This window comes from Hypanus sabinus, chromosome 6 (assembly GCF_030144855.1).
Source record: "Hypanus sabinus isolate sHypSab1 chromosome 6, sHypSab1.hap1, whole genome shotgun sequence".
NCBI classification, from domain to species: domain Eukaryota; kingdom Metazoa; phylum Chordata; class Chondrichthyes; order Myliobatiformes; family Dasyatidae; genus Hypanus; species Hypanus sabinus.
The window spans coordinates 67478587-67502857 of record NC_082711.1 but is presented as its reverse complement, the minus strand read 5'-3'; the positions used below and the strand labels follow the sequence as shown (position 1 = coordinate 67502857).

At 37.8% G+C, this 24271-nt stretch overlaps 1 protein-coding gene across 1 annotated transcript in view; it reads right to left on the bottom strand.

Moving 5' to 3' along the window:
• tbc1d5 (TBC1 domain family, member 5) overlaps nucleotides 1–24271 on the bottom strand; it is a 469693-nt gene that overhangs the window by 149449 nt on the left and 295973 nt on the right. The window contains exon 15 of the mRNA XM_059972347.1: nucleotides 21477–21649. Coding sequence (XP_059828330.1) covers nucleotides 21477–21649 — 173 coding nt within the window. The remainder of the gene's footprint in view (nucleotides 1–21476; nucleotides 21650–24271) is intronic.

Genomic DNA, 24271 nt, shown 5'->3' with positions numbered 1-24271 from the left:
CCACCAGCGTTTTCTGCCCCTTATGTTCTGTCCTGTTCTTGAAAGCACATCCATCCACATGTCTTGATGAAGTGGGTAACAAATGTGGCATAGTCATTCATATTCAAAGACGAATCTCTGAATATTGTCCATTTCACCAACTCAAAAATTTAATGTAGCTAAGTGCGAGGTTTTACACTTCAGTAGGACTAACCACAATAGCTCTTATACAATGAACGCAAGCGCACTGAGGAGTGTGTTAGAACAATCACATTTTTCTTCCTACTCATGCTCAATGGTTATGCGACGTTATGTCATGTTTAGATTTAGAGAAGATTAGTTGTTCAATTTCTGAATCTCGTCAAGACTTTCAAACATTGTGGGGACCTTTTCCGAATTATTTTCAAAACTTTCAATTCGTTGTTTAAACTCAGATGTTGGCTATTATTAATTTTTATTATATGAGGAGGTATTTTACCTTCTTTTCTCCTTAAGCTTCTGTCTTGGTAGGGGTTAGATTTTTTTTTGTAATAAATTAGTATAGTTCAGTATAACTATTGATTAACTTATATCAATACGGGGTAATGAAATTGTTATTATGAACAGATATAATGTAATTGGTAGTTTATTAAAAATCTTTTTTGACCTTTTATATGCACTTTCTTGTACTCTGTATTCTCCTATGTAGAAACTAATAAAAATATTGGAAAAGAACAATCACATGTAGATAGGGTCATAAAGAAAGCTTTTGACGTATTGGTTTTCATAAATCAATGTATTGAGTATAGGAGATGGGATGTTATGTTGAAGTTATATAAGATGTTGGTGATTTGTAGTATTTTGTGCGATTTTGGTCACCTACCTACAGGAAATATGTAAACAAGCTTGAAAGAGCACAGAGAAAATTTACAAGGATATTGCTGGGTCTTTGCGACCTGAGTTATAAGGAAAGATTCAGTAGGTTAGGACTGTATTCCTTAGAACATAGAAGACTGAAAGGAGATTTGATACAGGTATGCCAATTATGAGGGGTATAGATAGAGTAAATGCAAGCAGGCTTTTTCCACTGAGGTTGGGTAGAACTCCAACCAGAGGTCATGGGTTAAGGGTGAAAGGTGAAAAGTTTAAGGGGAACATTAGAGAAAACATATTTACTCAGAATGTTGTGAGAAGGAGGAATGAGCTGCCATTACAAGAAGTACGTGTAAGCTCGATGTCAACATTAAGAGACGTTTGGATAGGTACATGGATGAAGGGGTATCAAGGGCTATGGTCTCTGTGTAGCTAGATGGGAGTAGGCAGTTTAAATGGTTTTGGCATGAACTAGATGGGCCAATGGCCCTTTTTCTGTGCTGTACTTCTCTAAGACTCTAAAGCAATTCGGTCAATCTTCCTCTACCTCCTTTGACCATACTTTCTCGGTTTCTATCACTGGTTCCATGGTCTTTAGTCTCTGACTATACACTGGGAGTAGAAGTACAGCTTGGTGATTGGACTTCCCAACTTGTGAACATGGGATAGCATGGTAAGCATTTGTGATGGTGGTTTAACATTGGTCAATTGTGTTGTCTCCTATGGTTGCACAGGTGATATAATTGTGGTAGTTGTTCAGAGGTTTCTTCGAGCTGGCCTGGTTGAAATCCCCCACGATGATAGGGAAGGCATGAGTGTGTGCTGTTTTACAGTGATCAGCTCCTCCAGTGCCTGACGTTTGCCTGAGCTGAAGTTTACACTACTACCAGAATGATGGCAGAAAACTCCTTTGGCAGATAGACAGGACCACAACCTTGTTGTGGTTTGGAGGCTTGCATGCCTCAATGACCCAGAGAGCTATGTTGGATGGAGGAAAGGCTTTATGTTTTGGCTCTTGGTAGTGTCACCCATGTCAAACAGGTCAAAGGGTAGAGGCCAGACTAAGAGTAGTCCTCTGGTCCTCCAGGTTCAGGGTTCAGCTCAGGACTAACAACCCTGACTGATTAAACAAAATTGTATTGGAAACAACAATGAAGAATCCTTTTGCATCTGATTGTGATAGTATTCCTGTGTCTCAGAAAGCAAGATTGACAGTAATGAAAACCAAGCTACTGGCATGATGAAGGAAGCCCTGAACACGAACAGAGGTGAAGGACCTTCATTGCTGCCCTAAATGCTAGCAGCATAATGGGTAGTAAGTAAGGTAAAAAAGATGACATTTGACCACTAGATGGTCCAGGTCAGTAAGCAGGACTGAGGCAGAACTGCCATATCTGTGCACCATCATAAAGTATACACCTTTTCTCCTTTAAAAGACTGAGCTCTCCTGCTTTTGCAGAGAATGGTGAAGACATGGGGCTACAGTGCTGCATCCAAAATGGTGGGGGACAGCTATGTTTCAGTGAAGCAAAACACATAGAAGTTGCTGATGTCCCTCTGGGACAGCAATCTTGCTCTGATATCTTCAAATTTAATTTCCAGAGACTGTACATTTGCCACATTTCTGTTATTGAAATTCCAATTATTTTGGCTGTTGAATAGCCTCACTAACATGTGTTCACGCTTTAAGAGAACTGTACATTTGAACTTCAGGGTTTCTTTGCTAAGCCACAGACACTGGTGTGTTTCCATTCATTGTATTCCTTATTTCCATACCCCTTCCCAAAGTTACTTCATACCAGTCTATATTAAAATTAGTCAGCTGTTTCCTTTGCTAATGAGTCAAAATCAAATAATTCTAAACCTTTTACAATCTAGATGCTTGCAAACCCTATACTCATGTTTTTATCAAAATATGCAAAAAAAAAGTGCCCCTCAGTACAGAGAGAGCAAACACGGACCCAGCACCAATCCTTCCAATTTTTGCTTCTCTTCCAGTCTTCACCAAATCCATTAGTCTTAACTGTTTGGTTTCTGTCTATCAATTAACTTTCTATGCATGCTTCTGTTTGACTCTGCCTTGACATTAGTGTTGTAAAAGTTACATCATGTAAACCATGCTAGTGAACATCTTTAAATAATCTATATTCACGTCTAACATACTCCTCTAAGCGCCTTTAAAAAAGATCACATTTATCCAGTACAACTTACTTTTAAACACATCTGTGCCAGCTGCTGTGATTAACTGAAATATTTCATGGGGATGAATGAAAGACTTTTCTTTCCGAAAGAAAAATAAAAACAACATGCTTTTATTATTTATTACAGAGAAAAACAATTATAAAGCTACATTACTGGCTTCCAAATTAGTGTCCTCATGTCATAACAAAAAGAGCAGACGTGACTAAATATTTCATATGCCAGGAATGTGTTGAGAGTATTTATCAATATGAATAACTGTTAAATTTGCAGACATCCCTATGGAAATTCAGGACACCTGAATGCAAAATGCAGATCACAAGAAGAAAATTCTTACCTTACCAAAAAAGCAGTGCATCTTCAAAAGTACAGGGACTCCCTGACTCATGGAGATCTGACTTCATGCAAATTCATGCAAGCATTTTTCAAATACAGTGGATTTCAATTAACCAGTCCATTGGTTAATCAGCGCAGTTGTTTATTTGTGACAACTTTTAAAGAGCAAAAATTAAATTGAGAAAATAAATGAATTCCCTTCATTTATTTGGGACACTATGCTACCTAACTGAGCAGAAGACTGTTGCCAAACATTTTTTAACTGGTGCTGGCCACGCGCACTTGTGTGGCTATTAGTCGCTATGCTGTGCTCAGAGTCATCAGCTTTGAAATAGCATGTGTTTGTATTCAAAAAGCAGTGATTTTTGAAACTGATAGTTGCAAGAAATAAGCAGTAAGACAATTTAGAACTGTTTTACTCACTGCGGTTTCAAGCATTCAGGCTTGGAGATACCAGAAATGGCCAGGAATGAAAATGAAATGATTTCACTACTCCAACAAGTTAGAAACTATGAAGATTTTGAAGGAGTTGACAATCAGCTTGAATGTTACAATGACAATGAAGATTTAGAGGATGCAATTGTCAAAAACATCGTATGAAGGTAGTGCATTATCTACACTTAGTGTCTGCACTGATTTTGTTTATTTACAGTCAATCAAAAGAACGCAGCAGAGTACAAAAGATGAATTCCCCTGTCAATAACTATTGGAAACTAAGACACAATTTTATAGTATGGTAGTAGCATTGGTAGTGTTCTAATTTGTTCTGTATTTCATTTAAATACAAAATTTATTATTCAGTTAAAGGATAGTTTGCCTTTTTTAAAATATAAAGTTCTAACTATTTACAAGAAACTTTGGCTAATCGGGCAACCACTTAATTGGGCCAAAATGCAAACATTGTTCGGTAAATGAATACTTCTAACTAAATTACTGTTAATTAAAGAAGATTTTGATATAGAAAAGAAAGCATGCTGGAATACACAAGTTGACAAAACAATACATGCATCCAGCCTCGACTTCCACCAGACTCAGTCAAATGCAGGACTAGGATGTTGTTGGATCTAACGCTGATCCCTGAAATACACTATTTTTGCTCCTCCTTTTCTCTGCTCCTCTTCTCCTTTCCCTCCTTAGCTCTCTTAATCCATAAGGGTATATGGCTTAAATACGCATAGGAGCTATCTATTTCATTGCTATCCATTAACCAATGTGATAGTAGCAAATTATTTTCTGTGACTTAAACAGAAATAACTATGTTTTGTCTTGTACTACTTGACACACCTGTCTTGTAACACATTTCCTAGAAGTCACTTCACTGAACATCTTCGGATAAACTACGTACCATACACTTAGGAGGAGAGTGTGGATTGCGTAAATACAGAGATTACTGTGTATCAACACTACAGTTTGATAAATCTTTACATAAATTGCTTGACTATTTAGTATTTCCATACCTATTTAGGCAACTAAGTTTTACAATACAATTCTATATTTTAGGACAACAACCCATGGACTTAGTTTGAAAGACTCTACGACTCATGTTCTCGGTATTAGAACACAGAACGTGGAACAGTACAGCACATTACAATGAAGTGCTGACCCTTTAACTTACTCCAGGTTGAGTCTCACCCTTCCCTCCCACAGAGCCCTCTATTTTTCTATCATCTATGTACCGATGTATCTTTTAAATAGCCAGAACGTATCTGCCTCCACCACCAACCCTGGCAGAGCGTTCCATTCACTGACCACTCTCTAGTGTAAAGAGACTGAACTCTGATATCTTCCCTATACCTTCCTTCAATCACCTTAAACTGATGATCCCTGGTATTAGCCATTTCTGCCCTGGGAAAAAGTCTCTGACTATCCACTCTATTTACGCCTCTTTTCATTTTGTACACCTCTATCAAGTCACCTCTCATCCTCCTTCACTCCAAAGAGAAAAATCCTATCTCACTCAACCTTTCTCCATAAGAAATGCTCTCTTATCTAGGCAGCATCCTGGTAAATCTCCTCTGCACCCTCTCTAAAGCTTCCAAATCCTTCCGAGAATGAGGAAAGCAGAAGTGAACAAGCATGGTCTAATGACAGATTAATAGAGCTGCAACGTTACTCATGGCTCGAGAACTCAATGCCCCGATTAATGAAGGCCAATATTTATTTATTTATACTTATTTTTCTTGTACTTGCAGAGTTTGTTTCTTTTGCACATTGATTGTTAGTCATGGTTTGTGTGTCATTTTTCACTGATTCTGTTGTATTTGTTTACAGGGAAATTGTTACCGGAAAATAGTTACAGGGAGAATGTGTGAACTTCATGCAGACAGCACTGGTGCATGGTATTAAACCTTAATCCTTGAAGCTCAGGTCAAGTTCAAGTTTATGTCATCTGACTGTACATATGTACAACCAAATGAAAAACAGTTATCCGGACCACAGTTCACCCACACAGCACTTAAAACAAAATATTACCATGACAAAGTTACTAAAATATAATTCAAGATGCATGTAGTGCACAGCACAAGTAAACAGTACATCCCTTCACTAATAAATAGCCCGCTGTCCTAGTGATGAGACCTCAGTGGTGGCAGGGTATTCATTAGCCTCACAGTCTGAAGGAAGAAGCTGTTACCCAGTCTGGCAGTCCTAATCCTGATGCTCCTGGACCTCCTCCCTGATGAAAGTGGATCAAAGAAATTGTGGAATGGGTGGCAGGGATTACAATGCTTTGGGCCCTTTGTATACAATGCTCCAGATAAATGTCACAAATAGGAGGGAGGAAGGCCCCAGTGATTCTCTTGGCAGTTTTTAAACTATCCTCTATAGGGCCTTGCAGACTGATGCCTCGCAGCTTCCGTACCACACAATGATGCAGCCAGACTCTCGATAGTGCTCCTGGAGACAGTTGTTAGAATGAGGGTAGGGAGACTTACACACCTCAATCTCTTCAGAAAGTGCTGTTCCTTCTTGACTAGTGAGGAGTTGTTGTGGGTCCAGGTTAGATTGTCCATTATGTGCACACCAAGAAACTTAGTGCTCATCCTGTCCCTTTCTGAAGTCTACCATCATCTCATTTTCTTGTCCACTTTGAGAGTCAGGTTGTTGTTCTCACACCACTTGACAAAGTATTCTACCTTCTCTCTGTGTGCCAACTCATCATTGGGGTTGATGAGGCCAAGCAATGTTGTATCATCAGTGAACTTGATTACGCAGCTTGAGATGGATCTGGCAGTGCAGTCATGAGTCAGCAGTGTAAACAGCAGCAGACTAACTGGAGTCTTTCCATCAAGAAATCCAAAATCCACTTACAGAGAGGGATGCTGAATCCCAACGAGAACAGTTTACCCACCAGACTCTGAAGGATGAGTGTTTTAAATGCTGAACTGAAGTTGCTAAACAACTTGACATATGAGCAACTGTTTTCTAGCTGGGCAGGATGTTATGCCATCATCAGTGCACTGGTTTGAGCAGTAGGCAAACAGTAAAGGATCCAGTGTAGGTGGGATTTTGTATGATGCATTACCAGTCACTCAAAGCACTTCATGATTGTTGATGTCAGTGCCACTGGGTGGTAATCATTTAAGTCAGTTACGGTCACTATAGTAGCAACTCTATTAACTGCGGCAGAGTGCTGCACGAGCTGAGGTCTGAATACACTGCAGAAGGTTGCTCAGTTTTACACCAACTAGGAAGTGCATTCTTTTTATTTGAATGGGACAATAGCCAATCTTCACTGAAGATCAGGCTAACTAAAAACAAGTGAGATTTATGCTTCTATACTTTGCCTTTATTAATATGTTGTAGCCCAGGGAAAAGTACACACTCGAGACAACAACTACTTTTTTGGGTTTTAATTCCTTTATCTGTTTTAGATGTTTAAGTGCCAGAAGAGGGTCTTAAAACAAAACGAACAAACTTTACAATCTGTTACAATCTCCATTTAATGTTCGATCCACACATTTGTGTGTCCACCAATTGCATATGCAGTATAAAAATACAAAGAAAATCGCACAAAACTAATTTAGTACTAATACGGAACTAATATGGTAGTGGCAATTCTGCTTGGCAGGTAAGGAACTTTGCAAGCCACGCTATCCAGCATCGAGACCTTTACTCGTGAAAATCTTTCCTCACCATGCCTAGCACCTCTGGGGGAACTTGATCGCAAAGCCCCACCAGCTCCTGCAGCAGAAAGCAAAATGGTCTCCCTGCTATTCTGCGCGTGCGTAATGACGTCACAATCTCCACTTAAAAGCACAGACAACCATTCCCGCATTATCCGGATGAATGCCTGAGTACACTTTTTAATGATAATGAATAGCATTCAATGGTCACCCAGTTACAAATATAAATGTTTTAATTAATTCCTGCAACATTTATTTAAGGTAACCTTTTTTTTTGGAAAAAAAGGGCACGGATCGGCAGTAATGCATGGAATACCTTAAGAGTTGTTTGACAACAGAAGGTAAATGTAAGAATGGAGTAGTGAGGATAGTAGAATTGGTATGAACACAAGTTTTCAAATTGGGGCTAGCAATATGTGGCCTATTAATTTAATGTTCCTTTGGTTCACTTTACTGAATTTACATGAATCCTGACTACTCTTGCTGATATTTCTAAGGTATTTGGTCTGTATCTATTATTTCTAGTGATGACCTAACAGTGATTTTCAAAAACAAGAGAACCGGACATATATAAAGCTATTAGTTTAAAAACCTACTAGACAAAATAGGAAATGCTATGTTCATTATATACTAAATATATTTCATGAAACAGAATAAAGAAAACTCAAAATGATGGGAAATTGCTTTTACTTTCCTTTTTGCATGGTACACTTCACCTACAAACAGCAGCTTCAAGATTCTTACAAAAAAAAACCATGAACATAGTTTAGAATACTAAGCATTTATCCATATCTCAATTGATCTTACAACACTAATTTAAATTTTACCTTCCTCTGTAATTCCTTGACTTGTAGACTTTTTGGGGGTACAGTATATTCTATATTTCTTACCACTGATCATCGAAATGAAAGTCACTTCACTGATCGTGTATTCCATATTGTTGATCACTTAACTGTCCAGTTGTGTTTTGCTTCTTATTCAGCTTGGTAGCTCAGTGACAGCAATATTTACCCATTTCCTTTTAAAGCCAACTATTTGAATTTATGCATATAAACTTTAATTTGGATTCACGAAGAAACCTGAGACACAGCGTGATGCCAATAAAATACTTTTGAAGTATAACAACTTGTATAAAGTGCAAAACACAGATGTCAATGGATGCTCCTCTGCAATGTGTCATAAAACATGTTAAATCCAGATATAATCTATCTTTGGTAATTTTGATTTGAGGGATGCACATTGGCCAGGTTACTAATTCCTCTTTAAAATAGTGCTGAGTGGTAAAGTTTCTGCAAGGGTTTTTGGACATACAACCTTTTATCTTAGAACCAGGTGCACTACTAACTAACAGAAAATTTGAACACCCAAAATAGCAGGAATGAATCATATAACCTCTCAAGCCTGTTCCAACACTCTGTTTCCAAAATCAATTATTGACTCCATCTTTGAATATAGTCAACATATGAGCACTCCAGCCTTTTGGAACAGGGTTCTTCTTGTATGAAGAAACATCTCATCTCAAACTCATCCTGAAACTGTCCCGATTCTAGATTCCTGCTAAAGGAAACATTTTTCAGCATCTACCCTGCCAATTTCTTTCAAATGTCTCCAAGCATGTATAGAATAATCTTCCTCAATACCTCTTTGTGAAATGATCCAGAAATCCAGGAACCAATTTTGAGAATTTGTAATGCATTTTGTGTCAACACGTATATTCTTCTGGCATGAAGACCAAACCTCATGACAGTACTTCAGATGAGGTCTCAAGATCGATGATCCAGAACTATACAAAAAGTCCATGCACAAGCTACAGAAGACTATTTTAAGAGTAAAAAAAAAGTGAATCCATTTGAAGTTAAAGATGAAATTGGATGCATGTTAGTTCTGACAGGGATTGCAGGCCATTGCTTCCTACAAAGCAAGACCTAACATCATGAATTGCTGTGATGCTTCACTCCCAGATGAGCTCAGTACCTTTTATACATGCTTTGAAAGGGAGACTTTAAACACACCTGTATAAATCCCTCCAGCATCTGGTGATCCTGTGATCTCTATTTTGGAGGCTGAAATCAGAACATCTTTTTAGGAGGGTTAACCCTCACAACGCATCAGGCCCTGATGATGGAACCAGGTAAGACACTAAAGAATAAGCCAACCAAATGGCAAGGATATCACCAATCTCTCATGACAATGATTGTATTTCATTAGCAGTTTAAGGAGATTTGGTATGTCAACAAAGACCCTAGTGAACTTCTATAGATGTACTGTGTACAACATTCTGAATGGCTACATTACTCTGTAGTATGGAGGGGGATATTGCACAGGATGAGAAAAAGCTACAGAAAGTTGTAAATTCAGCCAGCTCCATTATGGGCACTAGCCTCCCCAGCATTGAGGACACCTTCAAAAGGCAATGCCTCAAAAAGGAAGCATCCATCATATCACCCAGGACATGCTCTCTTCTCATTGCTACCATTAAAAAGGAGGTTCAGGAGCTTGAAGGTACACACTTAATGTTTCAGGAAAAGCTTCTTTCCTTCCACCATCAGATTTTTGAATGGACAACGTACACTACCTGAATATTTTGCTTTTTTTTTGCTCTCTTCTTGCACTACTTTTTAATTTAAATTTCTATATATATTTCTATAGTAATTATCATATTTTTTATTATGTATAGCAATGTACTGCTGCTCAAAACAACCAATTTCACGATATACGCCTGAGATATTAAACCTGATTTCTAATTCTGCAGGGTTCTATTGAATCTCAGCAAAATTTTTTCTACTCAAAATACTCTATTAAATGCCAGCACAATAATTGTTTTCTAAATTCATATTGCAATGCATGCTAACTTCCTGCATCTCAAGAACCAACAGGTGGAGACCTCTTTATGCAACAATATTTGCTCATAGCATCAGAAGTATACTGTTTTTCTGTTCTTCCTACTAAAATCAATAAATTCCACGTTACCTTTTCTCTCTTAATCTATCTTTTCAGATTTGTAGCCCCCTCACAGATCACCTTATCACTACCCAGTCTATTGTTATGATGTCAAATATGGCACAACATATTTTTGGACTTTCACCAAAAGTAATCTTAAGTTATCTGATACATTTCCTTACTTCATAGAATAGTACAAATATCGTTGGGATGAATGTTTTTGAAATAAAACAAAATGTTCTTCAAGGTTAAGTTTCCAATTCTCAAAAAAAAATACCATTTGAGGTTTCCTGTTTTTAATAAAATGTTTGTGGTTTAGATGTTTAAGGAAAGCTTAACCACAAAATTGTCAAATACAATGCAGTTCATTAGTGTAATACTTGTTATTCTAAGACATTACGGGTTTAAATTTGTATATCAAACTGCACTTTTATTCTTCACAGTTGATGTACACTTTGACCCTTTTATTATTAAATGCAAGGAATGATGCAATTTCATACCAAGAAATTATATCTATCATCATGAAAATACATTTTGAAAATGTACTTTCTTCTGATACAATAAGGTCTCAGGTACTTAGTAGCACCTAAGTATATTTCCTGGGGTACTGAGTAATTTTGAAATGTAGTTCCAGATGTAACATAAAAACATGGTAAAAAGGTTGTGTCAGTTTTAAATTCAGCTAGATATCTTTGGCCTAACTTGTCCATGCTTACAAAGATGTCTATCTAAGGTAGTCTTAAGATCTCTGATTAATACATTTATATTTTGTTTTATTGAAGCAATGCAGAGGACGTAAGAAACTATAGGACTATGCTGAATCACAGACATGAGGTGAGTCCTGATGAAGGGTCTTGGCCAGTAATGCTAACTGTTTCCTGTTTTCTATAGATGCTGCCTGTCCTGCTGAGTTCCTTAGCATTTTGAGTGTGTGGCTTTGTTGTTTGGTCTCTCAAACTTGCTGCAATGTTAAATAAAAGGTCGTTGTAAATCCCTTTTCAAACTTACTTTCTTGCCCAATCTTTATACCCCATGACTGCTTTAGTTTAAAAAATGTGTTAACCAAAGCCTTTTATAATGAAGTCTGTTGTAGAGGACTCCAAAACAAATCCCTGACTTTATGAAAATTCTCCTTATTTCAGGACTAAATTACACTGCAGCTGAATGTTAAACTTTCAGTGAGCTATGTATATCCAACTACAAAAGAATAACAACATTCACTTTTAAAACATGTTTGATTTGTTATCTTGTGAACAAAAGTGAACAATACCGGATTTCTTGAAATAATTTCATTTGGCATCTTTCTGGGCCACTGAATTAACCTGTAATACATTTACAGGCTCTCTGTATCCTCCTCTCAGTCCACATTACCAGTTTCAAATTGTCAGCTAGCTTGACTATTGTTTCCTCTTTGAATATACACTGTAAATAGAGGGGTCATACATATCCTTTTGCCTCTGCTCATATAACAGCGTAATTTATTCTTGCTATCTAATTTTTTTTTTCCTTTTGAGCCTTACTCTATCCAACTTTGAAAATCTCAGACCTGAAACGTTTACTGTTTCTCTTTCTACAGGTGCTGCCTGACCTGCTGAAGAGTTCCCAGCATTTTCAGCTTTTAATCCCTCTCCACTCCTGAGAGTCCTTCTTTGGAACATCTTATTAAATGACTTTTGAAAATACAAATAGAATATTTAAAGATTAAAAAACAGCTTTATTTGTCATATGAACATCGAAACATACAGTGAAATGCATAATTTGCATCAATGACCTCCACAGTCCAATGATTTGCTGAGGACAGCCTGCAAGTGTTACCATGCTTCCGGTGCCAAATAGCACACCCACAACCTTACTAACCCTAACCTGCATTGATTTGGAATGTGAGAAGAAAATAGAGCAGTGAGAGGAAACCCAAACAGGCATGGGGAGAACATACAAACTCCCTACAGACAGCTGTGTAAAACATTTTGCTAACAGTTACAGTGCCGTCTACATAGAGCCACTGATAGCAGCTTATCTATCCTACTCATTGCCTGACCAAAAGATCTATGGTTTCCTTTCATTGCAGAACTTAGGACATCTTCATTCATTTTAAGTTTTTTTCTGCCACTGAACATTACATACATGGACCACCTCATTTGATTTCACCTTACTTCAAAAAAAATTCCATTCCAATCTCATTTCTTCTTTGGTTCTACCATATGCGTTCTGATGCCAATGCCTTCCACACTATTGCTTGCAAGATGTTTTCTTATTTCCTTACATGTAGTTTCTCCTACTCCACTACTAACAGGGCTCTCAACTGTTTCGTACACTGATCCATATCTCACAATTATGCTCTCTCAATATCCTCACACTTGCACAAGGATCACATTCCCTTGTCCTCACTTTCCACTCCACCAACTATAGATTCAATGGATCGATATTTGTAATTTCCATTACCTCTAGTGTTATGCCACCAATAGAGTCTACTTACCCTCCCCTTTCAGCACTCTGAAAGGATCATTCACGCTTCAGTATTCTGGCCTTCTTCAAAACCCCTCTCCTTCTGATAGGACCTTCCCAAATAATCTCATGAGATGTATCACCTGCTCTTGTACCTTGTCCATTCCTGTCATCCAGGGACCCAAACACACATTCCAGGTGATTTACATGTAAATGTCCCAGTTGAGTGAAATACATTAAGTACTCATGATGTGGCCTCTCCTCCAGAGGGGAAAGAAAATGCAGAATGAGTGACTCTTTCAACAGAACTCCTACGTTCAGACCAGGAGATTGACATTGGGCTTGAGAAGTTGTTTCCTTCCCACTCTCTCTAATCTTTATAAAAGCTCCTTGCATTAAGTTTACCACAGAAAATGCAGGTGGAACACAGTCAGGACGAAGGGTCTCGGCCTGAAACGTCAGCATAATCAACTCGTACATCTCCTTAACATGAGAAATCTATAGTACACATAAAATGCTGGAGGAACACAGCAGGCCAGGCAGCATCTAAGCAAAAGAATAAACAGTCAGTGTTTTGCCCTGACTGGCCAGTACTGATGAGGTGTCTACGTTCGGAACATCGACTGTTTACTCTTTTCCATTAATGCTGCCTGGCCTGCTGAGTTTCTCCAGCGTTTTGTGTGGGTTGCTTCAAATTTCTCCTTATACATCCATCCTGCCATCCTAGGAATCAGGCAAACACGAGGAAATCTGCAGATGCTTGAAATTCAAGCAACACACACAAAATGCTGGTGGAATGCAGCAGGCCAGGCAGCATCTATAGGGAGAAGCACTATCGACGTTTCAGGCCGAGACCCTTCGTCAGGTCACCCCACCCCCTCTGGTCTTCTCCTATCATTTCGCATTTTCCCCTCCCCCTCCTACTTTCAAATCTCTTACTATCTTCCCTTTCAGTTAGTCCTGACGAAGGGTCTCGGCCTGAAACGTCGACATTGCTTCTCCCTACAGATGCTGCTTGGCCTGCTGCGTTCCACCAGCATTTTGTGTGTGATCCTAGGAATCAGACTAGTCAATCTTTGCTGCACACACTCTCTCTTCTAAGGATATCTTCCCTCATATGAAAATACAGAAACTGCACACAAAATTCCATTGCTGTCTCATCAATGCCCTGTAAACATCCACAAAATACTCTTACACATATACTCAAATCCTCTTCTAAATAAGCCTGACATACCATGTGCCTTCCTAATTGCAGCTCTATCTCCCCATTATCCTCAACACAGGTGCCCTCACCCCCAAGGCTATGTGCAGAGCCCATTGTTGTACATTCTGCTCACAAGTGATTGGATGGCCAAACACCTGAACAATAACATTGTTAAGTTCGCTGAAGACACAACAATAGTGGGACTCATCATCATCAATGATCAGAAGGCCTATTCTGAGGCTGTACCTTCTGGTCCTAGACTCCTCCAGCATAGGAAGCATCCTCTCCACATCCAATCTATCTAAGCCTTTCAATATTCAATAGATTTGAATGAAATCCCCCTTCATTCTTCTAAACTCCAGTGAGTACAGGCCCAGAGCCATCAAATGCTCCTCATACATTAACTCTTGCATTCCTAGAATTATCCTTGTGACCTCTGGAGTCTCTCTCATGCCAGTTCATCTTTTCTTAGATAAGGGGCCCAAAACTGCTCATAATACTCCAAGTGTGGTCTGACCAGTATCTTATAAAGCCTCAGCATTACATTCTTGATTTTATATTATAGTCCTCTCAAAATAAATGCTAACACTGCAGTTCCCTTTCTTACTACCAACTCAAACTGCATGTTAACCTTTAGGGAATTCTCCCAAGAACCTTTGGTCTTCAAATTTTTTCTCTCCACTTAGAAAATAGTCTACAGTCTTATTCCTTTTACTAATGTGCATGATCATACACTTACCTACACTATATTCTACCTGCCACTCCTTTGCCCATTCTCACAATCTGTCTATGTCCTTTGCAGACTCCTTGCTTCCTCAACACTACCTGCCCCTCCACCTATCTTTGTATCATCTGCAAAGCCATCAATTCTCCCATTCAAATCATTGATGTATAACGTGAAAAGAAGTGGTCCCAACACAGACCCTTGCGGAACAACACTAGTCACCAGCAGCCAAGCAGAAAAGGCCCACTTTACTCCCACTCTTTGCTTTCTGCCAGTCAGCCAATCTTCTATCCATGCCAGTATCTTTCCTGTAATACCATTGGCTCTTAATCTTGTTAAACAGCATCACGTGAGGCATCTTGTCTAAGGCCTTCCGAAAATCCAAGTAAACAATATCCACTGATTCTCCTTTGTCCATTCTGCTTGTTTTTCCCTCAAAGAATTCTAACTGATTTAGAGTCGTAGGGAGTAAAGCACAGAAACAGGCCCTTTGTTCCATCTAGTCCATGCCAAAACCATTTAAGCTGCCTACTCCCAACGACCTACACTGGGACCATAGTCCTCCATTTCCCTACTATCCACAAACCAATCCAAGCTTCTTTTAAATGTTGAAATCAAACTCACATGGACCACTTGTGCTGGCAGCTCATTCTATATTCTCACGCCCCTCTGGGTGAAGAAGTTTCTCCTTAAACTTCTCACCTTTCACTCTTTAGCCATGATCTCTGCTTGTAGTCCCAATCTCAGCGGAAAAAGCCTGCATGCATTTACCCTATATATACCCTTCATAACTTTGTGTACCTCCATCAAATCTCCTCTCAATCTTTTATATTCTTCCTCACTTCCTATTTAATCTTTCCTTATAATTCAGGTCCTCCTGGCCAGGCAACATCTTTGTAAAATTTCTCTGCCTCCTTTCAAATTTGTTTATATCTTTCCTGTAGATAGGTGACCAAAATTGCACACAATACTCCAAATTAGGCCTCATCAAAGTCTTGTACAAATTTGACTTAACATCCTATCTTCTGTACTCAATGCATTGATTTATGAGGGCCACCTTGCCAAAAGCTTTCTTTACAACCCATTTACTTATAACACCATTTTCAACGAAAATGTATTCCCTGTATTCCCTGATCCCTTTGTTCTTCCACACTACTATTCACTGCCCTACTGTTCACTGTGTAAGACCTACTTTTGTTGTCCCACTGAAGTACAAAACCTCACACTTGCCTGCATTAAATTTCATCTGCCAGTTTTCAGCCCATTTTTCCAGCTGATGCAGATCCTTCTACAAGCCATGATAGCCTTCATCACAGTACATTACACCCCTAATCTTGGTGTCATCCATAAATTTACTAATCCAGTTATCCACCTTATCATCCAGATGATTGATATAAACAACAAAGGATCCAGCACAGATCCCTGTGGCATTCCACTAGTTTTGGGCCTCCAGTCAGAGAGGCAACCCTCTACTACCACTGCATGGCTTCTCCCACAATGCCAATATTTACTATTTTCCTATTTACTACCTCATCCTGTATGCCAAGCAACTGAATCTTCTTGACCAGCCTCCCATGCAGGACCTTGAAAAATGCCTAACTAAAGTGTACGTAGGCAACATCCACTGCCTTGCCTTCATCAACTTTCTTGGTGACACCCTTGAAAAACTCTATAAGATTGGTTAGACATGACCTACCACACAAGAAGCTATGCTGACTATCCCTAATAAGTCTATGTCTATCCAAATACTTATATATTTGCTTCCTTCGAATACCTTCCAATGATTTCGCACAGCTGATGTCAGACTCACCAGCCTATAATTTCCTGGTTTCTGTTTAGAGCCTTTTTTTAACAGCAGCACATCATCCTCTATCCCTCCAATCCTCTGGTACCTCTCCTATCACTAAGGATATTTTAAATTTCTCTAGGGTCCAATTTCTGCACTTGTCTCCCATTGCATCTGAGAGAACACCTTGTCAGGTCCTGGGGATTTATCCACCCTGATTTGCCTCAAGGTAGCAAACACCTTCTTCCCCATAATCTGTACAGGGTCAATTAAGTTGATGCCACTTTGCCTCATTTCTATAGACACTGTATCCATCAACTTAGTAAATAAAGATCCAAAGAATTCATTTAAGATCTCCTACATCTGTTTTGGCTCTATACGTAGATTACCATTCCAGTCTTCCAGAGGCTCAATTTTGTCCCTAATGATCCTTTTGCACTTAACATATTTGTGGAATCTCTCAGGATTCTCCTTCACCTTATCTGCTAGACCAACTTCATGCTTTCTTTTAACCTTCCTGATTTCATTCTTAAGTGTTCGCAAGCATTTCTTGAATTCCGTAAGAACCTCATTTGTTTCTATTTGCTTATACCTGTTTTACACCTTTTTTTCTTTGGACCAATATCTCTTGAAAACCAAGGTTCCCTACCCTTGATATCTTTACCTTTTATTCTGACAGGCAGCTACAAGCTTTGTACTTTTCAAATTTTGTTTTTGAAGGCCTCTCACCTTTGTCAGAAAATAGTGTGTCTCAATCCCCATTTGCCAGATCATTTCTGATACCATAAAAATTGGTCTTTCTCTCATTTAGGATCTCAACCTGTGGACCAGACTTATCTCTTTGCATATTTACTTTGAAACTAATGGCATTCTGGTCACTGGATGTGAAGTGTTCCCCTACACAAACTTCTGTCACCTGCCTTGTCTCATTCTCCAATAGCAAATCCAGTATTGCACACTCTCTCGTTAGGACTTCCACGTACTGATGAAGGAAACTTTCCTGAACCATTTGACAAACTCTATCCCATCTAGTCCTTTTACAGTATGGGATTCCCAGGGAATATGTGGATAATTAAAATCACCTACTGTAACAGCCTTATGTTTCTTGCACATCGGCCTGCGATCAAATTTGTACACTGAAATCCCTAGGATGGTTGGGCAGTCTATTTACAGCCCCATTAGCATGGTCATACATTTTTTGATTTCTCAGTCCACCCATGATGCCTCACGAGTCAAGTTCTCCAGTCCGTCCTGACAGAGCACTGCTGTAAAATTTTCCAGTTAGTAGTGCCACTCTTCCTCCTTTAATCCCTCCAGTTCTGTCATGTCTTAAACAATGGAACCCTGGAATATTGAGCTGGCAGTCCTTCCCCTCCAACAACCAAGTCTCATGAATGGCTACAATGTCATAATTCTATGTGTGAATCCATGCTCTGAGCTCCTCCACCTTTCCTACGATACTTCTTGCATTGAAATATACACAGCCCAGGATACTAGTCGCACCATGCTGAACCTTTTGATTCCTTACTTTGTCTGAAGTCTTACCAGCATCTGCCTACACAACTTCTCCTCTAATTATTCTGGCACTCTAGTTTAAACCCCATCGTGCAGCATTAACAAACCTTCCCACTAGGACGTAAGTCCATCTCCACTTCAGGTGCAAAGCATCTCTTCTCTATGGGTCCCTCATTGCCTGGAAGGGAGCTTAATGATTCAAAAGACTTATCCCCTCTCTTCCTACACCAACTTCTTAGCCAAATATTAAACTGTATAATATTCCTAGTTCTGGCCTCTCTAGCACAGTGGTCCCCAACCACAGGGCTGCAAAGCATATGCCACCAGGCTGCGAGGAAACAATATGACTTGGCGATATGAAACAATATGAGTCAGTTGCACCTTTCTTCATTCCCTATCACGCCCACTGTTGAACTTGAACGCACACGAGATTATTACGCATGCCAAGTCATTACCCACGAGAGGTCATCAGTCGCCTAAATGTAGTGATACCCTAGCGCCAGAGATCACTAGTTGGCCTCGAATATAACTTTAAAAAAAGGCTAATTCTATTAGTATGAGAGATAAATTGGCTTAGTTAGACTTAGAAATTGTATTAAAAAGTTTCCCAGCTCATAAACAATTAAAATACCTGAAAAAATGTTAAAATTTTCAATGAATAACATTCAATCAGATAAATGATCCATCAGTGAATACATATGATAATAGATGAAAAACAAAAAAATTGGTATTATTGACAGGATCAATAGTAAATCTGAGGACTAGGGGAACATCATAAACAAGCAGAGGTTAATTAAAAAATGATAAAAAGGGACAAGATGGAATATAAAAGTAACCTGACAAAGAATATAAAAATGCAAGAATATCTAATGTATAAAATGGCAATGGGCTGCATAAGCAGCTGTTACTTGCTGAAAGAAAGGGACATAAGACATTTTACTAACAAATAAATAACACTATCTGTTTAACAGGAGAAGAGAGAATAAGTACCAGTGGCCACTGTTTTTTGAACATTTGCTTTATGACACTTCGTTGTTACAAAAGACCTACATTAGTTACCTGTTTTCACAAACAGAAGGGGTTTTTACACTGTTATGATAAAAGGCAGTGCACGCCCCGAGCAGCCAAGCTCCTCCCCCAGAACTGCATTCTAGCTTCCATTGCTTAAACACGTCGATTTATTTTGTGCATCTGTTAGCAAGATGAGTTCTAAGGTATCGGAAAAGCCTAAAAGAGCTCATAAGGCTGTTACACTTTGTGTAAAACTAGACTTAATTAAGTGTTTTGATTCTGGTGAATGAAGTAAGAACATTGTCCACACAGTGAAACATTTATAGGCAGAGAGAAAGAATCTTGAAAGCTGCCGATGTTACTGTTGGTTCTGCTCGTAGTAAAGTGGTCTCTCTTAGTCAGCATCCAATAATGGATAAAATGGAAAGTCTATTGCTTGAGTGGATTCGTGGGTGTACAAAGCGTGGTGTTCCATTAAGTTATCTTATACTTACGGAGAAATCAGTCAGTCTTTTTAATAAGCTGAAACAGAAAGCACTGGACGATGGTGATAAAAGTGTTGCGGAAGTGGAATTTAAATGTAGTCATGGGTGGTTTGACGGGTTTCTGAGGCGAGGGAAGCTTCATAGCTTAAAGTTTATTGGAGAGAGTGCTTCGGCTGATACTGAAGCTGCCGAAAAGTTCCCAGCAGAACTGAAGAAAATAATTTCAGGAGGTGGTTATTCGTATAAGCAAGTGTTTAACTGTGATGAAACTGCAAATTTATTGGAAAAAATTGCCGAGTACCCCAACTTCCGACTCAGCCTAACACACCATTATCAATGTGCTTGCTGTCTTCCCGATTCTGGTAAGGGAAACTACACTGTACATACATTATTTTTACTTTATATAGGCTGTGCATTTTTATGTGTTATTTGGTTTAATTTGTTATTTGGTGTGATTTGGCAGCTTCACAGCTCAAAGGTTACTGGTGAGACTGCTTCCGCTATGTAGCGAGATCACATGCTACGCTAGACAGTGCTGCAATGATTGCAGAAAAGTATTTCCTCTTTATATAGGCTGTGCATTTATCATATCATTCCTGCTTTTACTATATGTTACTGTTATTTTAGGTTTTATGTGTTATTTGGCATGATTTTGTAGATTTTTTTTGGGTCTGGGAACGTTCACAAATTTTTCACATATAAATAAAAGGTAATTGCTTATTCACTTCACTACATTTCGGTTTACAAACCGTTTCATAGGAATGCTCTACCTTCGGATAGCGGGGGAAACCTGTAGAGTGTATGGAACATTTTTGTAAGACATGGTTCTAACGAACTTAAATGAACAAACAGAGAAAAAACAGTGGAGTGGTTAATGGAACCAAAAGCTGACGTATCACTAGATCTTCAGGCCAATACTGTTCAGGTCTACGTCCAGAAAGAGGTGCAATCTGTGTTATTTTCCAAGATTCAGTAGGGTTTGGATTTAATCCAATGGAGTGGAAGGAAATAAATGTATCACTGCTATAGACGAAAGGGTAGTGACAGAAACTAGTTAATGGAAAGATGATTGTCAGGAAAATCCTGAAATTCAGTAATGAAGGACAGTAGACTGGACATAAAGAATTGGTTCAATAAAGAATTGAAACCAAATTTCAATTGGAGTCACATGAAGTTTCTTCAGGAAATGAGGAAATTAATCTTATAAGTCTGTATCCTTTATTTTAAGCATCTAATTCAACATATATGAATCTTAACTTTGCAGGAATAACAGTAATTGGCATTGCTGTTTCTGTATCATTAGGCTTAAAAATCTGTTGATATAGTTATTACAGATGACATGTACATACAGTACTTGAAAGAATTTCCAAAGCCATTTCAAGTGAACTATATTGATTACACCCTTGCACTCAATGGTTTTCTCACATAGCCAGAATAAATGGAAAAGAACGTTTCCTTTAGTAATTGTGGAAAAAGACTACACAATTTAACGATAAATGTAAAATATCCAAATTTCTTTTCTGTTCTAGTATACATAGATTTCTTTTCTGTACCTAATTTTATGAAATAAACATTCCTTGTTCTATAGTTCCTGATTAAATTGTGTTCTGTTATTAAATACTCAAGAACAGAAATTTGTTTTTCAGTTGGAAGTATTGTGACATGGGCAATGCTGAACTACATTTCTGAAGTTACAGATAATGATGGATCTAAACTTCGGAAGCTGCATTCAATGTTTGCATGTGACTCTTGCAATTTACTATTTGTGCCTAAGGATGATTTTGTGTTCAATAATATTTTAGATAATTTGCACGATGAAACCATTAATAATTACTTTAACAGAGCAAAACAAATAAAATTACAAAGCCTCACTTACATTCCATAAATTTGAGGAGCAATTTCCAGTCGATTAAGGTGCATGTAAAGTTCCGTGTCATATTTTTTTAATAATTGATCCTGAATTCGATTCACTTTGGAAACTATTGCGAGTGATGGTCCTAGATCCTGAGGTCTAGCAAATGGTACAGCTGTGACCATCTCTTCTTTACCCTAAAGAGATAAAATGAGCACCAAGATCAAAAATCTAAAACTTTATTACTTAGTAATTATCTGATGAGGTTTGTAAATTTCTTTCAAATCTCTATTAATTCCATTAACGTCACTAATGAAATTTCATGTAATCATGTCAGATACTTAAAGTATCTAATACCTAAATATGAATTAAATATTAACATTAATACTAATACTTAAGTATCAGATACTTAAAGTATTTAAAGTACACTTGAATAAAAACCATGAATAGTAAGCCACTCACCCTGAAGTAAAAATAACAATTTATCTTTTTAGTAGTTACTTTCTCCTTCTTAAATGTGTAATATAAATAGCACTGTCCTTATCTCTTGCATTAAATTACAAGTTTAAATTGTCAGCCAATCTCAGGTTATCAAATATTCTCGTGAAGAAACAACCCATTTTATAGATCTAGCTCCAAACCAGCATTCTTAATTTAGGTTATAAGCAAGGATACAGGTGCTATTGAAATACTTGAATGGATTTATTAATTCTATTTCCATCTCTATGTATACTACTAAACTCCAAACACAGGAACTGTACATTGCTAAACTAGCAACTAGAGAGTACAGGTTTCATTGTAGCCATAGTGATACACATTGTTACTGAAATTTCAGGTATCTAACACTCCAATTGGTTGCCAGGCTATCCAGTCCCAAGATTCTCATCTGTAGCGGAGCAGTCATCCTATTTAAACATCGCTCATAAATTGAGGAAGATGTACAGCATAAAAATAGGCCAATGGGCAGCCATCCACATAAATCATGTCTTCAGTGTTCTTGCTCCTTACTGAGGAAGGATATCAAGTATCCTCCTAATGCATCTCTATTGACCAATACCCGATGGTAATAAAGGAATTCCAAGCTCACCTGTCAATTCAGGGCTATGAGAATTTACAAAACTCTATAGACCAATATCTTTATTGAATGTAGACTCCAAGATTTTTTCCAAGTTACTGGCATCCAGATTGGAGAAGGTATTACCCAAAATTATTTCAGAAGATCAAACCGGTTTTATTAAAAATCGCTATTCTTTTTTCAATGTTAGGAGATTACTGAATATTGTTTATACTCCCTCACATGGCACTTCAGAATGCGTGATTTCATTAGATGCGGAGAAAGCATTTGAGAGTTGAATGGCCTTACTTATTTAATGTGTTGGAGAAGTTTAATTTTAGTCCGAAATTCATTTCTTGGATTAAATTGATTTATCACATTCCAGTAGCCTCAGTGTTTGCCAATAATCAAAGATCTCCCTTTTTTCGCCTATTTCGGGGCACTAGACAAGGATGTCCTCTTAGTCCATTACTATTTAACATTGCCTTAGAACCTTTGGCAATTGCATTCAGAGAATCACAGGATATTTTGGGTATTAATCGTGGGACAGACATCCATAAGTTATCTTTGTATGCAGATGATTTATTACTATTCATTTCTAACCCTGAGAAATCTATTCCAGCAGTTTTATCATTGTCGGCTCAATTTAGTGAGTTTTCTGGGTATAAATTAAATCTTAATAAAAGTGAATTGTTTCCTTTGAATAGACAGGTCCCAATATATGGAAATTTACCTTTTAAATTAGTTAATGATTCTTTTATTTATTTAGGGATCAGAATCACAAAAAACCATAAAGATTTATTTAGGTTTAATCTTTTACCCTTAATTGATCAGATTAAAGGCTTGTTTACTAAGTGGTCACCATTATCTTTATCTCTAATAGGTAGGATTAATGCTATTAAGACGGTTATTTTACTTAAGTTTTTATATATTTTTCAAGCGGTACCAATTTTTATTCCGAAATCTTTTTTTAATAATGTTGATTTAAAAATTTCCTCATATATATGGCAGAATAAAAATCCCAGGTTAGGTAAAATATATTTACAGAAGACAAAGAAGGAAGGCGGGTTAGTATTACCTAATTTCAGATTTTATTATTGGGCAGTTAATATTAGATATTTGTCATGTTGGTTGAAAGATTGGGGTGGATCTTTCGGCCCTCATTGGGTGAGTTTAGAAATTAAATCTGTATCAGGTTATGCTCTGGGTTCTATTTTAGGGACTTCTCACCCTTTTGCTCTCTCTAAATTGCCGAAACGAATTGACAACCCGATAGTTAAACATACTTTACGTATATGGTTTCAATTTCGGAAATTTTTCGGGTTGACTCAATTCGTTTTAAATAGTCCTATTGTATTTAATTGCTTTTTCCACCCTTCCATTATAGATCAAGCTTATTTGGCTTGGAAAACTAAGGGATTGCTAAGATTTTCCGATTTATTTTTGTACAATTGTTTTATGTCTTTTGAGCAATTATCCAACAAATATAACTTGCCTAGATTTCATTTTTTTAGATATTTACAGATTAGACATTTTTTAAGTACTGTACTCACTACGTTTCCAAATTTTGTGCCTTCAGATATTTTGGAGAGTTTGTTTGAATTAGACCCTTTTCAAAAAGGGCTTATTTCAAAACTTTATAATATAATTATGAAGATATGTTCAGAGCCCCTTTATAAGACCAAAAAGGATTGGGAAAGAGAGATTAACCTTATTATTCCTAGTGAGAAGTAGGATAGAATTCTTCAATTAGTTAATACATCTT